Source organism: Aquarana catesbeiana, linkage group LG02 (genome assembly GCF_042186555.1).
Source record: "Aquarana catesbeiana isolate 2022-GZ linkage group LG02, ASM4218655v1, whole genome shotgun sequence".
Lineage (NCBI taxonomy): Eukaryota > Metazoa > Chordata > Amphibia > Anura > Ranidae > Aquarana > Aquarana catesbeiana.
In genome coordinates this window covers 547986415-548006061 of record NC_133325.1, presented here as the reverse complement: position 1 = coordinate 548006061, position 19647 = coordinate 547986415, and the positions used below count along the sequence as shown (strand labels likewise).

The 19647-nt window shown below is 44.9% G+C and overlaps 1 protein-coding gene across 2 annotated transcripts in view; it reads left to right on the top strand.

The window, feature by feature from the left end:
• LOC141128557 (uncharacterized) overlaps nucleotides 1-19647 on the top strand; it is a 157811-nt gene that overhangs the window by 65542 nt on the left and 72622 nt on the right. For both annotated transcript variants that reach the window (XM_073615914.1, XM_073615913.1), the window contains exon 4: nucleotides 5790-5910. In XM_073615914.1, coding sequence (XP_073472015.1) covers nucleotides 5790-5910 — 121 coding nt within the window. The remainder of the gene's footprint in view (nucleotides 1-5789; nucleotides 5911-19647) is intronic.

The following is a 19647-nucleotide window of genomic DNA, read 5'->3' as shown; positions in this document are numbered from 1 at the left end:
CATGCAGAAACTGGATGAGAACAGTAGAAATATCGTTCTCTCCTGGAATGTGAGCAAAGATCATATTACCTTTCTAGATCTAGATATCTCCATGAAAGGTAACCAGCTAAAGTTGAAGAATCATTTTAAGCCCACAGACCGCAATGCGTACATTCCCCCTGGAAGTTGCCACCATTTTCAATGGTTGTGCAATATTCCGAAGGGTCACTTTGTACGCATAAGGCGGAACTGTACACATGAATGTGATTATCTTGCACAATCTGAAGTTTTGTCCATCCGGTGTGTACAAAAAAGGATATGTTAAATCCGATATCAACAAACATATTGAGAACGTTCGAGCATTGGATAGAACGACACTTGTGTCTAATGGTCCTAGGGTCAAACAAGTTGGATCTGGGAATATTAGAATTATCTTGGACTATAACATCCAATATAAAAAATTTGAAAGGATCATTCGAAAGTATTGGCCCATTCTTAAACAGGATAAAACACTCGGCCCTGTGCTTCCTGAACATCCCCAGTTTGTTTATAAGAGGGCGCCTTCTTTAAGGGATAAGCTGGCCACTGGGGTCATTGACCCACCACTCTCGTTTGAAAAGAGGATATTTAATATCCTAACAGGTTTCTATGCTTGTGGGCGTTGCCCACCATGCAAACAAGCTAAAGGTAACATCAAAAAACGTAGAGTTCATAGCCACAGCTACGAAGAAGGTTTATCAAATCAAAGATTTCATTACATGCTCCACATCGGGGGGTGGTTTATATTATGGAATGCGAATGTGGCCTTCAATATGTGGGGAGAACATCTAGACCCCTACACATCCGAATCGGAGAACATATTACGAATATTAAGAAAGGTCTTGACTCACATAATGTCTCCAAACATTTTAAATTATTTCATGCTAAATTAAAGTTTTGGGGAGTAGAGAAAGTAACACCCCACTGAGGGGTGGGAACTTCATACGTTAATTGAGCCGCCGTGAGTCTTTCTGGGTTTACGAAACTCATGTGGGAGTACCCACGGGGCTCAATGTTGAGTTCGATTTGAACTGTTTTATCTCTGATCGGTAATAGCAGTTTCCTTTATGGCTATTTTTTAATTTTTTTTATGATATATGATATAACATTTAGATATTTAGTTCTTTTATTATTTAATAAATGGTGATTATATTTCTCTGGTATTGTGAAAGGTGGCTGCAATGATTGTCTTTTATTTTTATTCATATTTTAACATTTGTCGACGTTTTTGATTGACGCATTTATTTTATTTTATTACCGGCTATTACTTTTCTATGGGTGTGCATTTTACCATTTGGTGATCCCCTTCCTTTTTGGGGTATATTCCAGAATGGTGATGTATAGCACCTATGTGGCAAGATATAGGTGAGGCTCGGGTTTTTCCCGATTGAGTCGTTCATCTGTAGATTATGCCTTTTTAAATGGCATGTTTATGAGCGGGTTGCTTACCAGCACCCCGTCTCCTAGCAACCTCTCTATAACGAGGGTTGGCTGAGAGGAAAGTTTCCCCCCCTCTTGTATGCATCTCACCATATCAGCTGATGAGACGTGATCCATATCATGTGACCGGGCGCCAGCTTACATCAGATGTTTGGGTTTAGCCTCCTTCCTATGTGGGAGACACCTCCTGACGTGTAGGATCACGCGATCAGGCGTTGTGTTGTCACGACGCCCTGATCACCAAGGCAACCGCAGTAAACAGATTAGGTTTTATACCTCCCACTTCCGAGCGGCGCGTTCTGATTGGACGGTTGCCGCTCGGCTCCTTTTTAATAAACAGGTGATAATGATAAGGGGCTTTTTATAAATAGCAACCGGACGTATGGGACTCCGTCACCACTGAGGAAGTCCCGTTGGACGATACGCGTGCAGGAGCATCCCCAGACATCACTGCAGCCACCTTATTGATTTTCTGTTACCATTGATGTGTACACCCCTGTATCCCAGCACTAGGTATAGTGCCTCCTATGTGAGTACCTATCTTACAAAATAAAGGAATAAGTTTTTAGCTATACAGAGAGCACTATATTATTTTTTTACATTACATGTTACTATGGATGAATAATACTTAAAGCTACTGAGTGCAGACTGTTTGAAAGAGGTGCTGTCACGTACCTGGTAAGTAGAGCCCGGAATGCAAGGAACGGCCTCTCGTATACCTCCGACTCGGGAACCCCTGGTAGTGATGACAGGGGCTCGAGAGTGCGAAGGGGCACAAGTGCCTGACTGGAAGGCTGGAGCAGGGAGCTGAATCAGGTAGTCAGCTGGAAGGTGTCCTATAGTCCGGCAGCAGGATATAGGCAGCAGGGAGGTGACCTGTAGTCCAGCAGCAGGATGTAGACAGCAGGGAGGTGTCTTGTAGTCCAGCAGCAGGATGAAGACAGCAGGGAGGTGTCTTGTAGTCCAGCAGCAGGATGAAGACAGCAGGGAGGTATCTTGTAGTCCAGCAGCAGGATGTAGACAGTCAGGAGGTGTTTTGTAGTCCGGCAGCAAGATGTAGACAGCAGGGTACAGGCAAGCCGGGTCAGACACTGGCGGGCAGAGCAGGTACAGAAGGTAAATCCAGGAGAGTAGTCAAGTCCAAAAGCTGAGATCAGGGCGGGCAGAAAACAGAGTAGTCAAAGTCCAAAGCCGGGATCAGGGCAGGCAGCAAACGGAGTAGTCAGGAACAGTCCAACAGGTATCAGGTAGCAAATACAAGGTAACAGGGCAGTAGGGGTCTTCAGGAACGCTGTAGACCGGACAGCAAGGCAGCAGTGGAACAGTCCCCTTTAAATAGCCTCCTTTGGCGCCAAGTGCTGTTACAGGGGGGGCGCACGCGCACCCGCGCGCGCCCGTGCGGCGCTATTGGCGCTATTGCGCACGCGCGTACGCCTATTAGCGCCATTGGAGCAATTGCGCATGCGTGTACGCCTATTGACGCTATTGCGCGCGCACGAGCGCCGGATGGCGCTTTTATGCACAGGCATTCCTTTAAACTTTAGTTTGCTGGGGTATTTGCAAGAGGGCTTTCCCTGACAGGTGCCCGGCTTTCCATCCAAGATCCTAACCTTAACCACCATTGGTGGCGAAGGCCTGTGTGACCTACCTGTTAGCTCAGGGGTCCATTTTACAAGGTGAGCGGTTTGGCTAGCAAGTGGTGTGAGCACGGATTAAGGAGCACTTCAGAATTTGCATGAAGCACCCTTTACCACCGCAGATGTTTTTGGCTTTCCTGTTACATCTATGTTTTTTTTCTTCATAAGATTTCATATGGACGTTTATATCATTATTTGCAGTTTTTAGTTTACCTTTTCAGCGCCGGACTGTCTGTTACTGTCACCTTTTCTGTAACATACATGTTAAAACCCACTGCAGGTGCATTCTATTAGGTGCCACTCAATCCGCCACCGTAGTTTCACTATTCATCCAACTGCCCCACGCTTTATCAAATTTTTGTGGTATGCTCCTGCTAATGTATGTAGCCTTGTATAAAGGTGCAGCCCTATTCACCATACCCTTATACGCTGATACAGATGGAAGATTAGACTTTTTCCATGATAACACTATAATTTTCCTAGCGTCATAGATTAGGATCGTCAGCAAAGTACGAGTTACTCTTTTTGGGACTAGATTGTCTACCAGTCCCAAAAGGCACACCTCTATTGTGGGCTGTATAGGAATGGCTGTTACTTTTGCTATACATTCTGTGACCCCCTTCCAAAATACTTGAATGTTCGAGCAATTCCAGATCGAAAACTTTTGACACATTTTTGGGACCACTGACATTTATACAGCGATCAGTGCTATAAAAATGAACTGATTACTGTGTAAATGTCACTGGCAGGAAAGGGGTTAACACTAGGGGCCGATTAAGGGGTTAACTGTGTGGAAGGGACTGACTATAGGAGATGACAGATCACTGTTACTAGCTAGTAGGAACACACGATCTGTCTCTTCTCTCCTCACAGAACGAGGATTTGTGTGTTTACACACACACTCCCCTGTTCTGGCTCTCGTGCCGGTGATTGCGTGTGGCCAGGCGCCTGCTATCCCCGCTTAAAGGGCCGACGTACAGCCACACCGGTTCACGGGAACGTCCCGACCTGCTACAGTATAATGACGGTGGCTGGTCGGCAAGCAGTTAAGCAACAGGCAGCATGGATTCATGAAAGACAGAAGTTGACAAACCTGATTTCTTTTTATGAGGAGGTAAGTAAAACCTTGGACAGAAGGGTAGCTGTGGACGTGGTATACCTGGATTTTGCAAAAGCGTTTGACACAGTTCCCTACACATGGCTCATGTGTAATGTAAAGTCTACAGGCTTGGGAAGATAAATTTGTAAATGGATAGAAAACTGGCTAAAAGACTAAATTCAGAGAGTACTGGTTAATGACTCTAATGCCCCGTACACACGGTCGGACTTTCCGACGGAAAATGTGTGATAGGACCTTGTTGTCGGAAATTCCGACCGTGTGTAGGCTCCATCACACATTTTCCATCGGATTTTCGGACACACAAAGTTTGAGAGCAGGCTATAAAATTTTCCAACAACAAAATCCGTTGTCGGAAATTCCGATCGTGTGTACACAAATCCGACGGACAAAGTGCCACGCATGCTCAGAATAAATAAAGAGATGAAAGCTATTGGCCACTGCCCCGTTTATAGTCCCGATGTACGTGTTTTACGTCACCGCGTTTAGAACGATCGGATTTTCCGACAACTTTGTGTGACCGTGTGTATGGAAGACAAGTTTGAGCCAAAATCCGTCGGAAAAAATCCTAGGATTTTGTTGTCGGAATGTCCGAACAAAGTCCAACCATGTGTACGGGGCATTACTCTGAATGGTCTAAGGTTATCAGCGGTCTACCCCAAGGTTCAGTGTTGGGGCCCTTGCTTTTTAATATATTTATAAATGATATAGGGTCTGGGATTAAAAGTAACATTGCAGTCTTTTCAGATGACACTAAGCTATGCAGTGGAATAACGTCCTTACAGGATGTCTCCAATTTACAAGCCGACCTCAGTGCACTGTCTAATTGGGCAACTAAGTGGCAAATGAGGTTTAATGTTGATAAATGTAAAGTTATGCACTTGGAGGCTAAGAATATGTATACAGAGACACACTGGACCCCTGCTACGAGCCACATTCCTCGGAGGTGTGAACCCAGCCTATATGTACATAAATTAACTGGGTACTAACATTTATAGCTAAAGTTGATCCAGGGAAAATCCGAAATTGCCTCTCGGGGGGATCAGGAAGGAATTTTTTCCCCTGCTGTAGCAAATTGGAGCATGCTTTGCTGGGGTTTTTTTCGCCTTCCTCTGGATCAACTGTGAGGGAAGGATTGTGTATATGTGATTGTATTTTTTATTTGTTTTTTGGTTGAACTAGATGAAATTGTGTCTTTTTCAACCTGATTAACTATGTAACATGGTGTCAGTGGGAGGAATAGTGTCCCAACTTTGGTCTCAGTAGGAGGAATTGTGCCCCATCAATGGTGTCAGTGGGAGGAATGGTGCACCATTGATGGCATCTATGGAAGGAATGGTGCCTCATCAATGATGTCAGTTAGAGGTATAGTGTCCCGAGGGCCGGATAGAAGCAAGCGAAGGGCCACATCTGGCCCTCAGGTTGCAGTTTGGAGACCACTGTTCTAGACAAAATACTAAGATATTGTCTCACTCATTACCAGTTAATTCAGGTAAGCTACAAAAAGATACAGTATACCGATTGTAGGCCTCAATAAATTAAAGTGTGAAATTTAACTAATTGGTCTATTTTAATAGAAAGCAAATCTCTCAGTCCAACTGATGAAATAACCCAGTCCAGTGATCTCAACACCTATCATCCTTCAATTTTCCACCAATCCAGTACTCTGAATAACAGCTATGCTACACAACAGCCTCCGTAAGTGAATATAACCATTTTCATTACACTTTTTATGCTTGCTGTGTATACTTCATTGTCTCCATTATATTGAATGTTATCCTCTTCTTCCCATTTCTAGTTTTTACTGTGTCCTTCTTACCATGCCAGACTGAAAGTGTAAACCATACTGAGCAAAGCCACATATCTTGAATTTTAACAAAGGCTAGAATTTGTACTTCAAGTGTATTATAAGCAGGCTTAGGGGTTCATTTACACCAGATATGCTGCGGTGCGTTTGCGAGGGCATTACCGCAATGCATGGCAATCAAAAAATAATGGTTCCCTGTGAATGCAGTTCACACTAGCATATTGCATTTGCCCAGTGCTGAGAAAAAGTATGGCATATGCTACTTATTTTTTTTTTTTTTTTCAGTGCAGCGGAAGGTATATAAATGCACACAAACGTCCATAAAAGCAATGCACTGCACAGCAAAAAAACCTGCAACGCATGTAAAATGCATGCCAATGTGCAACTCAAAAAACGCAACGCACCACAACGCACATAGTGCAGCCTCGCCAGTCAGAAATAGGTGTGTACTGTGTTTTCATCCCATCAAAGAAAAAATGTTAGCTTGTTGTCAGACAGTATATTCTTATGGAGAATGACCTGTCTCTGACTTCAGCTCAAAGCTGATAAATCACTCTCTTGGCTGCTTGAGAAAGGTAAAACAATTCTGGCAGCACCCAACAGTTTTAATGTCTATAATCAGCATTAGGTTTCCGTTAAACCTAGTGTGCTTTGTTGTATGTCTGCAGTCACGCTGCTATGCATGACAATGGAAATCACATTATTCTCTAAGGTCCATGTTCACATCAATGCAATGTAGACTTCAATGGGATTGCATGAAAAACACATGTACATCCGTTTTTGATGCACTTTTGGTGTAGTTTTTTGCTTAACGTCCAGTCTCTTCCTCCTACCAACAATAATGTCAGAGCAAATATTGTTAGCCATTTGCTCCAGTCAATGAAATGCCATGAGTAGGGATGAGGCCGAGTCATGCGGTGTGTGTCTATGGATGCACACAGCCCGACTCAGGAGCTATCTCGCAGGTGTGCCCCCATAGCAAGTGGCTTGCTATGGGGGCACACACTAAAGTGGAGGACCTAAGTGTTGAAAAGAGGAGGTTTTGGGCTGCTTTGTGCAATATCATTGCACAGAACAGGTAAGTATAACAGGTAAACACATATAAAAAGGAAAAAACTGTGCTTGGTGCAAAAAACATTAATGATAACTGAAAAAAAATGTATGTACAGCAGCACTCAAAACACATATTGACACATACTGTAAATACAAAGGAAAAATATAAAAAGTATATATAAGAAGGACTATAAAAAGAAATTTAAAAAGGACATATAAAAAGGAAACAACTGTGCTTGGTGCAAAAAACATTAAATAATGATAGCTGAAAAAAATGTATGTACAGCAGCACTCAAAACACATACTGTAATGTAATACATCCAAAAGCAAACATTTTTGCCAGCCCCTTGAGAACATCTTCTGAGACTAAATATGTTGGGGTGGAGTCTGTGCTGACTAGGGATGAGCCGAACACCCCCCGGTTCGGTTCGCACCAGAACCTGCGAACGGACCGAAAGTTTGCACGAACGTTAGAACCCCATTGACGTCTATGGGACTCGAACGTTCGAAATCAAAAGTGCTCATTTTAAAGGCTAATTTGCATGGTATTGTTCTAAAAAGGGTTTGGGGACCCGGGTCCTACCCCAGGGGACATGTATCAATGCAAAAAAAACTTTTAAAAACGGCCGTTTTTTCGGGAGCAGTGATTTTAATGATGCTTAAAGTAAAAAAAAAAAAAGTGAAATATTCCTTTAAATATCGTACCTGAGGGGTGTCTATAGTATGCCTGTAAAGTGACGCGTGTTTCCCGTGTTTAGAACAGTCCCTGCACCAAATGTCATTTTTAAAGGAAAAAATCTCATTTAAAACTGCTTGCGGGTTTAATGTAATGTCGGGTCCTGGCAATATGGATGAAAATCAGTGAGACAAACGGCATGGGTACCCCCCAGTCCATTACCAGGCCCTTTGGGTCTTGTATGGATATTAAGGGGAACCCCGCACCCAAATTAAAATAAGGAAAGGTGTGGGGCCACCAGGCCCTATATACTCTGAACAGCAGTATACAGGCTGTAGGTTTGTTGTTAAGTAGAATCTCTTTGTAATTTTGAACGGGTACATTTTTAACGTGTTTAGCTCCAGCCAAAAAATCTTTTTTAAGCTTTTTGGAAAACATAGGGAAGGGTTATCACCCCTGTGACATTTGTTTTGCTGTCTTTCCTCCTCTTCAGAAGATTTCACCTCACTTTTTGTCCCAATGGATTGGAAAGCATCAGTGGAAAGGAGAAATGTTTTTCCCATATTAACTCTTACAGGAGAGAATTTCCCTTCCTAGGGGTAGATTTCACTTCCTGTTGTCTCCTTCCGTTTGCAAGTAGGAGTCGTTTGTAAGTTAGTTGTTTGAAAGTAGGGTCCTGCCCTATATACTCAGCAGAAATTTGGGCCTTAGGTGTTGCTGTGGCCACAACACTGTAAGCCCTCACAGGGCTCTGCTGTGAAATATTAGATCAAGAATTGTAATTACATGCCCCTGTTGAACAGGAGCTGAAAAATTAGGCCTTAGGCACTGGTGCTGGTGCCACAACACTGCAACCCCTCACAGACACTCTAGTTGGAATGCAGGAACGAGCCCTGCTGCAAAGTATTGCATCAAAAATTGTAATTACACGCCCCTGTTAAACAAGGGCTGAAAAATTGGGCCTTAGGCACTGGTGCTGGTGCCACAACACTGCAACCCCTCACAGACACTCTAGTTGGAATGCAGGAACGAGCCCTGCTGCAAAGTATTACATCAAAAATCGTAATTACACGCCCCTGTTAAACAGGGGCTGAAAAATTGTGCCTTAGGCACTGGTGGTGGCACCCAGAACCAAAAATGTTCTTACAAGCTATCAGCGTGATGATTGAGGAGGAAGAGGATAATTACTCAGGGATAGTCACTCAGCATCAGCATAGGCAGTCTTTGAAGGGATCTGAGATTTCAAAAAAAATTATTCGGTTACATCAGCATCAGGTGCTTGGTAGCTGGTGGTGATCCAAGACTCATTCATTTTTATGAAGGTCAGTCGATCGACCGAGTCAGTGGACAGACGCACCCTGTGATCGGTTACCACGCCTCCAGCAGCACTGAATGTGCGTTCCGAAAGAACGCTGGATGCAGGACAGGCCAGTAGCTCAATTGCATACTGTGCAAGCTCTGGCCAGTGATCCATCCTCAAGACCCAGTAACCCAGAGGATTTTCGGTGGGAAAGGTGTCCAAGTCTGATCTTGCCCCTAGGTATTCCTGCACCATGTAAAACAGACGCTGGCGATGGTTGCTGGAACCGATCATACCTTGGGGCTGTGGACCAAAAAATTGTCTGAACGCATCGGTCAGACGGCCACCTTCTCCACCGCTCCTTCTTTGACTGACCGAAGCCTCAGCAACACGTTGTCCAGAAACAGGAGTTTGTAACCTCCCAGTCTCTGGGAACGCGTTGCACAGACCTTTCTGCAAGGCCTCCCGAAGATGTTTCATCCTCTGCTCCCTCTGCGATGGCAAGATAAGGTCCGCAACCTTACCCTTGTAACGTGGATCAAGGAGGGTTGCCAGCCAGTATTGGTCCTTCTCCTTGATACCACGAATACGAGGATCCTTACGCAGGCTTTGCAGGATCAGGGAGGCCATGCAGCGTAGGTTTGCTGAGGCATTCGGTCCGGAGTCCTCTGGGTCACTAAGGACGACATGGTCCGCAGCCACCTCCTCCCAGCCACGTACAAGTCCATGTGTTTCTTGGGACTGATCCCTTAAAGACTGCTGCTGATGCTGAGTGCCAGGCTCCACCTCCATACTGACACAATCTTCCTCCTCCTCCTCCTCCTCTTCCTCCTCGTCCTCTTCCTGTGTGATCGGCGGGCACGCAGGAACACTGTCTGGATAAAGGGGGCCTTGAGAGCTAAGGAAGTCCTCCTCTTCCTGCCTCTGTTCTGCCTCAAGTGCCCTGTCCATTATTCCACGCAGCGTGTGCTCCAACAGGTGGACAAGGGGGACAGTGTCACTGATGCATGCACTGTCACTGCTCACCATCCTCGTGGCCTCCTCAAATGGTGACAGGACAGTGCATGCATCCCTGATCATGGCCCACTGGCGTGGGGAAAAAAAAACAAGCTCCCCTGACCCTGTCCTGGTGCCATAGTCGCACAGGTACTCATTGATTGCCCTCTGCTGCGTGTGCAGCCGCTGCAGCATGGCCAACGTTGAGTTCCACCTGGTGGGCATGTCACAGATTAGGCGGTTCTTGGGCAGGTTAAACTCCTTTTGGAGGTCCGTCAGCCGAGCACTGGCATTATATGACCGGCGGAAATGCACACAGACTTTCCTGGCCTGCCTCAGGACATCCTGTAAGCCCGGGTACCTGCTCAAGAACCGCTGCACCACCAAGTTAAGGACGTGAGCCAAACAGGGCACATGGGTCATTTGTCCCTGTTGGAGGGCAGAGAGGAGGTTGGTGCCATTGTCGCAAACCACCATTCCTGCCTTAAGTTGGCGTGGCATCAACCACCTCTGAACCTGCCCCTGCAGAGCTGACAGAACCTCTGCCCCAGTGTGGCTCCTGTCCCCCAAGCACACCAGCTCAAGCACCGCATGGCATCTTTTGGCCTGCGTACTTGCGTAGCCCCTTGAACGACTACGGAGCACTGCTGGTTCCGAGGAAGAGGCCATGGAGGAAGAAGAAGAGGAGGGGGTGGAGGAGAGAGGTGTGTCACAATCATTAGCATTTTGGAGGCGTGGTGGCGGAACAACCTCCAACACTACTGCACCTTGTCCTGCATCCTTCCCAGCTGCCAGCAGAGTCACCCAATGCGCCGTGAAACTTAGGTAACATCCCTGTCCATGCCTGCTGGACCATGAGTCAGCGGTAATATGCACCTTACCGCTGACCGCCCTGTCCAGCGAGGCATGGACATTGCCTTCCACATGCTGGTAGAGAGCCGGAATTGCCTTCCGTGAGAAAAAGTGGCGTTTGGGTACCTGCCACTGAGGAACCGCACATTCCACAAACTCACGGAAGGGGGCAGAGTCTACCAACTGAAAAGGCAGCAGTTGAAGTACTAGCAATTTTGCCAAGCTAGCATTCAACCGTTGGGCATGTGGATGGCTGGGAGCAAACTTCTTTCGGCGGTGCAGCAGCTGGGGCAGGGAAATTTGCCTGGTACAATCTGACGTCGGTGTACCAAAATCAGATTGCCCACAAGTACGTGGCTGTGACACACCTAATTCTACACCTTCATTCCTCTCAGTGCAGGTCTCAGAGAGGACTGAAGGTATAGTGGGGTTGGAAATCTCAGCTGATGAGGAGCAAGCAGAGGTCCTCTTTGTTCTTTGGTGTGGGTCTTTTAGATACGCTTGCCAACGAACTGCATGGCAGGTCAACATATGTCTGGTCAAGCATGTGGTACCCAAGCGGGAGATGTTTTGGCCACGCGAGATACGCTTGAGACATATGTTGCAAATAGCAGCGGTGCGATCTGATGCACTCGTCTCAAAAAAGGCCCACACCAAAGAACTTTTTGAATAACGTGCAGAGACTGCAGCGCCCTGCACATGTGGAGCTTTGGGGTGTGATGCAGTCAATGTGCTGCCCTTAGGCTGGCCCCTGGAGGGCATCCTGCCTCGTTGGTGATGTGCTGCCTCCTCCTCCTCCTCCTCTCTCCTATCAGGCACCCACGTTGAGTCAGTGACCTCATCATCCCCTCCCTCCTCATCACTGGAGCAAACCTGGCAGTATGCTGCAGCAGGGGGAGCATGACTGCCAGATTGCTGTCCTTCTTGGGCACCCCCTCTGTCCGTGCTCGTGTTACTGCCTTCATCGAGCTCAGTATCATCATCAGAGCCTTCCAAACGCTGGGCATCCTCCTGGAGCATGTACCCAACACTGTGGTCAAACAGTTCGAGGGACTCCTCAGGAGGACATGGTGGGGCTAGGGAAGGAGTCACTGATGACATTGAGCCAAGGGAAGAGGCCGCTGCTTTGCCAGACAAAGTACCCTGGGCATGGGTGAGAGAGGATGAGGAGGATGAGGACGGCTTGGTCATCCACTCGACCAAGTCTTCCGCATGTTGCGGCTCAACATGGCCAGCTGCCGAAAAAAAGGCCAAGCGTGTCCCATGGCCACGTGCTGATGAGGATGCACCGTCTCCACGACCAGCACTAGACACAGAGCCTGCTTGCCCTCTCTTATTGGCTTGTGACTGTCTGCCTCTCCTTCTTGGCCTTCCAGACATACTAATGGCCTGTAGCTGCACTAAGCTGGGATATATATATATATATATATATATATATATATATATATATATATATATGTACTGATACTGCAGCTAGCAAAATCAACTGCCTGCCTGTAGTATGAGAACACCACCAACCTTCTACAGGTAGCTTTAGCTGAACACTGTGAGGTGGACGCACCCCACTAACTTGTAGGTTTAGCTGAACACTGTGAGCAGGGCGCACCCCACTAACTTGTAGGTTTAGCAGAACACTGTGAGCAGGACGCACTGCACTAACTGTAAATAGTCTAGCTGCCTGACTGTGGTACTAATAGGATCAAAAGAACACCAGCAATTTTCTTTAAAATACTGTAACAAGACAAGCCTGCCTGTCAGTAAGAAGATAACAGGAACGGATCTAGCTGAACACTGTGAGCAGGACGCACCCCACTAGCTTGTAGGTTTAGCTGAACACTGTGAGGTGGACGCACCCCACTAACTTGTAGGTTTAGCTGAACACTGTGAGCAGGACGCACTGCACTAACTGTAAATAGTCTAGCTGCCTGACTGTGGTACTAATAGGATCAAAAGAACACCAGCAATTTTCTTCAGGTAGCTGTATTTACTGTAACAAGACAAGCCTGCCTGTCAGTAAGAAGATAACAGAAACGGATCTAGCTGAACACTGTGAGCAGGACGCACCCCACTAGCTTGTAGGTTTAGCTGAACACTGTGAGGTGGACGCACCCCACTAACTTGTAGGTTTAGCTGAACACTGTGAGCAGGACGCACTGCACTAACTGTAAATAGTCTAGCTGCCTGACTGTGGTACTAATAGGATCAAAAGAACACCAGCAATTTTCTTCAGGTAGCTGTATTTACTGTAACAAGACAAGCCTGCCTGTCAGTAAGAAGATAACAGAAACGGATCTAGCTGAACACTGTGAGCAGGACGCACCCCACTAACTTGTAGGTTTAGCTGAACACTGTGAGCAGGACGCACCCCACTAACTTGTAGGTTTAGCAGAACACTGTGAGCAGGACGCACTGCACTAACTGTAAATAGTCTAGCTGCCTGACTGTGGTACTAATAGGATCAAAAGAACACCAGCAATTTTCTTCAGGTAGCTGTATTTACTGTAACAAGACAAGCCTGCCTGTTAGTAAGAAGATAACAGAAACGGATCTAGCTGAACACTGTGAGCAGGACGCACCCCACTAGCTTGTAGGTTTAGCTGAACACTGTGAGGTGGACGCACCCCACTAACTTGTAGGTTTAGCTGAACACTGTGAGCAGGACGCACCCCACTTACTTGTAGGTTTAGCAGAACACTGTGGGCAGGACACACTGCACTAACTGTAAATAGTCTAGCTGCCTGACTGTGGTACTAATAGGATCAAAAGAACACCAGTAATTTTCTTTAAAATACTGTAACAAGACAAGCCTGCCTGTCAGTAAGAAGATAACAGGAACGGATCTAGCTGAACACTGTGAGCAGGACGCACTGCACTAAATGGTCTAGCTGCCTGACTGTGGTACTAATAGGATCAAAAGAACACCAGTAATTTTCTTCAAAATACTGTAACAAGACAAGCCTGCCTGTCAGTAGGAATATAACAGGAACGGATCTAGCTGAACACTGTGAGCAGAACGCACTGCACTAAATGTAAATAGTCTAGAAGATAACAGGAACGGATCTAGCTAAACTGAATACAGTGTATATATATATATATATATATATATATATATATATATATATATATATATATATATATATATGCAACACCTGGGATGCATATATATACACAATACACTTTAAGTGCAGCTAACTGACTGACTGTCCTGCCTAATCTAGCTAACTCAAATGAAATGATACTGTCTCTCTCTCTCTCTAAGCACACCGGAACACACTGCACAGGGCCGCCGTGCAGGCGGCCTTATATAGTGTGGGGCGTGTACTAAATCCCCTGAGCCATAATTGGCCAAAGCCTCCTTGGCTTTGGCCAATTATGGCTCTCTGTTAAGGCGGCGCTGTGATTGGCCAAGCATGTGGGTCATAGTGCATGCTTGGCCAATCATCAGCAAGCAATGCACTGCAATGCCGCAGTGAATTATGGGCCGTGACGCGCCACACAAATTTGGCGCGAACGGCCCATATCGTTCGCAATTCGGCGAACGATCGAACAGCCGATGTTCGAGTCGAACATGGGTTTGACTCGAACACGAAGCTCATCCCTAGTGCTGACTTCATTATGCTGCTGAACTGAGTAGTGGCTGTTTGTTTTGTTTGTATACTCTGCACTTATACTATGGAGTTTTTACAAGTGCTTACTGTTCTATATACAGGACCTTTTCCGAACGTAGTAATCTATATGCTCAAAACACACAGGTTCACTTCAACAGGCAAGAAAAAAATAAATAAACAAAGAAATATAAAGCATGAATACATAATATACATTTAATGTATTTAATATTATAGTAGGGATATGAATCTTACCACCATGTTAATTTTATACACACAGGAATATAAGGAGGAAAGAGAAAGTTAATAATCAGACAAATAGTCAAAGTATCAATTTTCAGTGGTAAGATGTGTAGCATGTAAAGAAGAAATAAAAAAGGGGGAGAGAGAGAAAAAAAAAAAAAAAAAGAAGAGGGAAAGTTTCAGTAGTGGTGGTCTGGCTCACGATAGATATACGCATTTATTAATTATATTATCTATACAATCTAGTGTGGTAATAACAAAGACTGATCAAAATCATTGGGGTAGTAGTGTTTAACCCATGGTTGCCAAATCTTACGAAATGTATTGATCTTATTATCAGCAATAGCTGTCATCTTAGCAAATATGAGTGCTCTGTTCATTCTATGTTTTGCTTCTGCCAAGATTAGCAACTTGGACTTCCACGCTTCCATGAATCGTTTGCTTGGCTAAGGTATTAAGTTGTATAAGTAATTGAAATTGAGTGTGGGAAAGTGAAGTGGGCTTAAGATTCAAAAGTGCTATAGCAGGATCTGGAAGAATAGAAATTTCTACGGCTTTGGAGGCCATTAAAAATACGTTTTTCCAGAATTCCTGGACATGGCCACCATATGTGAAAATGTGTACTTGGCGAGTCACAGCCTCTGAAGCAATTATTAGGTGAATATGTATATACAAATTTTGCTATTCTAGCAGGTACTAGGTACCACCGTGTTAGAACTTTATAATTTGTCTCTAAAGCATAACAATTTGGAAATTAAGTTTTGGTAGCTATCCATATGTTTGACCAATCTTTAATATCAAACACCCGATTCATATCATGTGCCCATTTAGTAGTATATACAAGGGTAAAATTTCGTCAAAATTACCATTGAGTTGTTGATATAATAATGAAATTAGTCCTCTGATATGTGGGTCACTTATACAAATCCGTTCAAATTGAGTCATTTGATTAAGAGATGAACCTGTACTAAGGAGTGGTTCGTAGAAATTTTTAATTTGTAAATAACGGAAGATTTCGTTTCTAGGAAGTTCAAAGTTTTCACATAATACAGGAAAGGAATGGATTGTGATAGCAGAAGTTAATTTGTATAAGCGATTCAGGTTCGTAGAGGACCATACAGAAAATGATCTTGGAAATCTCCAAGTGGGATAGAAGGCTGGATTATCAAGGAATGAAAGTAGGGGATTATGTGGGGATTGGAGGTGCGAATTTTTGAATTTATCCCAAATAGCTAGAGTATGTTTAGTTATGGGATTAGATAGGTTTAATCTATCAACCGGGCGAAGCCATAACATGTTGGCCACCAATATAGGGTTAATATCCACTGCTTCAATAGCCACCCATAAGTGAGTTTCGACTGTAGCATGATATTTGGGAAGGAGTGCTATTTGAGCAGCATTAAAGTAAGAGAAAAAGTTGGGCAATCCTAAACCACCTCTTAATTTATTAAGGTAAATTGTAGATTTGGGTATACGAGGTTTAGTAGTACCTGAAATAAATGACAGGACTCTACGTTGAGTAAGTCTTATAAAATAAGATGGTAATGGTATAGGTAGCACTCTGAATAGATATAAAATAGATATAAAAATTAGATATAAAATTGATATAGATAGATATAAAAATGTTGGCAATATAGACATCTTTATAGCATTAATCTTACCTAACCATGAAAGTGAAAGAGAGGCCCATTGCTTCATACAGCCTGATGTTCGTTTCAGGAGAGGCAGATAGTTGGCCGCAAAGAGATCCCTGAGAGAGATTGTGAGTTGCACCCCTAAATAAGGTAGTTGTTTTGGGACCCAAATAAAAGGTAAGGCAGTTCTTGTATGTTGGAATTCTGATTGTGACAAAGAAATATTTAAAGCATTCGAGTTAGAGGGATTAATATTAGGTCCAGAAATATGGGCAAAGTTATTTAATATGTTAAGTAGATTTGGAGTAGATATATGGGGGCGAGACAAGAAAACAAGGATATCATCCGCGAAGAGGCATATTTTGTCCTGGTGACCACCTAATTCAATACCTTTGATGTCTGGGTTAGTTCTAATTAGTTGTGCTAGGGGTTCTATTAATAAGGCAAAAAGTAATGGGGAAAGGGGACAACCTTGTCTGGTGCCTCTACTTATGTCAAAACCCCATTTTTGAAGAATATATTCCATATATGGCCAAGTGACAGAGTCAAATGCCTTCTTTATATCTAAGGAGTTTGTAGGGTGTTGGCACATCTTTCAATTTTTTTTGTGAAAAGGTGAACTTACTTTAAGGTCTGGAATTTGTCTCCCTCGAGCAGTGTATAGCAGCAGGCTGCTCTTCCCAATGGCAACTAAGCTCTGCTCCAATCAGGATCAGGGTGAATATAAATCAATGATTTTTTTTTTTAAAAATCTAAGAAAAAAACAGTTTTTTTTTCATTTAAATTACTTCTAAACTTGTCAGTCTAACCTCATCGCTTGACCTGAAGCAATGGATACAGGCTCCTACCCACTCCAACGGCAACACCCTTGACCTTGTCTTCTCCCATCTGTGCACTCCGTGCAACCTTTCCAACAATCCACTCCCACTCTCTGATCACCACCTTATTAGTTTTGCTCTCTCCCTGTCTTCCACCTCTTCTCCCTCCAACCGCCTAACAGTTACACGTAGAAACCATCGCCACCTCAACCCTTCTCTTCTCTACTCTGCTACTGATCACCTCTATGATAAAATCTCACCTCTGTCCTGCCCCAACCTAGCTACTTTCATCTACAACAGCTCACTGTCTTCCTCCCTAGACAAGCTTGCCCCCCTCACTACACACAGAATTAGGCCCCGACTGCTACAACCCTGGCAAACAGATGACACCAGAAGTCTCAGAAAACGTAGCCGCGCTCTTGAGCGCCTGTGGCATAAGACTAAGACCCAGGAAAACTTCACACAATATAAATCTGCCCTCCTAAAATTCTACTCCTGCCTTCACACTGCCAAACAGACCTACTTTATCACACTCATTAACACCTTCTCATCCAGTCCACGTCAACTCTTCTCTACCTTCAACACTCTACTCTGTCCTCCACTGCCTCCACCCACCAACTCACTCACTGCCCAGGAGATTGCCAATCACTTCAAAACTAAGATTGATACAATTCATGAGGAGATCACCAATGCGCAAAACCTCCCCCATGCAACACCCCATGTCAAAAGATACAATCATTACTTCCCTCATTCAACCCTGCTATTATTACTCAACCCACCAACTCACTCACTGCCCAGGAGATTGCCAATCACTTCAAAACTAAGATTGATACAATTCATGAGGAGATCACCAATGCGCAAAAACCTCCCCCATGCAACACCCCATGTCCACAGATACAATCATTACTTCCCTCATTCAACCCTGCTACTATTACTCAGGTTGCAAAACTTTTATCTAACACTCATCTAACCACCTGCCCCCTGGATCCTGTTCCCTCGCAAATGCTACGCTCACCCTCTGACTCGATTCTACACTCTCTGATTTACATTTTCAACCTCTCCCTCTCCTGTGGCATCTTTCCAAACTCTCTAAAACATGCGCTAGTCACCCCCATACTTAAAAAGCCCTCACTGGACCCCACCAATCTCAACAACTTACGTCCCATCTCCTTACTCTCCTTCTCCTCCAAACTTCTTGAAAGACTGGTCTACAACCGACTAAGCGACCATCTGACCATGAATAAACTTCTTGATCCCCTTCAGTCCGGTTTTCGCCCTCAACACTCCACGGAAACTGTTCTCCTTAAACTCTCAAATGACCTACTAATGGCTAAAGCCAATGGACACTATTCTGTACTACTTCTCCTGGATCTCTCTGCTGCCTTTGACACAGTGGACCACCCCCTCCTCCTCAAAAAACTCCACTCCTTTGGTCTCCATGACTGTACTCTTTGCTGGTTCTCATCCTACCTATCCCACCGCTTCTTCAGTGTCACTTACAACTCTACTTCCTCCTCTCCTCTTCCTTTCTCCGTTGGGGTCCCCCAAGGTTCTGTTCTTGGACCTCTCCTTTTCTCAATCTACACCACCTCCTTGGGTCAGTTGATTGCCTCCCACTGCTTTAAATATCATCTCTACGCTGATGATACCCAAATCTATCTCTCCACCCCCCAGCTCTCTCCATCTGTCTCCTCACGCATTACCAACTTACTAGCAGACATATCAGCCTGGATGTCACATCACTTCCTCAAACTCAACCTATCCAAAACCGAGCTCATGATATTCCCTGCCTCAGGTGCCACTTCCCCTGATTTCCCTGTCAATATCAACGGTCCTAGGTGTAATCCTGGACTCTGAACTAACCTTTCGACCCCACATTCTATCACTATCCAAAACTTGCTGCCTCAATCTCCGCAACATCTCCAAGATACGCCCCTTCCTAACCGATGTCACCACAAAGCTTCTAATCCACTCCCTGGTCATCTCCCGCCTCGACTACTGCAACTCCCTCCTCATTGGTTTACCTCTAAATAGGCTATCCCCACTTCAGTCCATCATGAACGCTGCTGCCAGGCTCATCCACCTCACAAATCGCTCAGCGTCTGCTACACCCCTCTGCCAATCCCTCCATTGGCTGCCACTCAGTCACCGAATTAAATTCAAGATACTAACTATAACTTACAAAGCCATCCACAACATGGCCCCCAGCTACATCTCGAACCTAGTCACAAAATACCAACCTAATCGTTCTCTTCGCTCCTCCCAAGACCTCCTGCTCTCAAACTTCCTTGTCACCTCATCCCATGCTCGCCTTCAGGACTTCTCCAGAGCCTCCCCCATCCTCTGGAATGCTCTACCCCAATCCGTCCGATTTTCTCCTACTTTATCCACTTTCAGACGATCCCTGAAAACTCATCTCTTCAGAGAAGCCTATCTGGCCCCCACCTAACA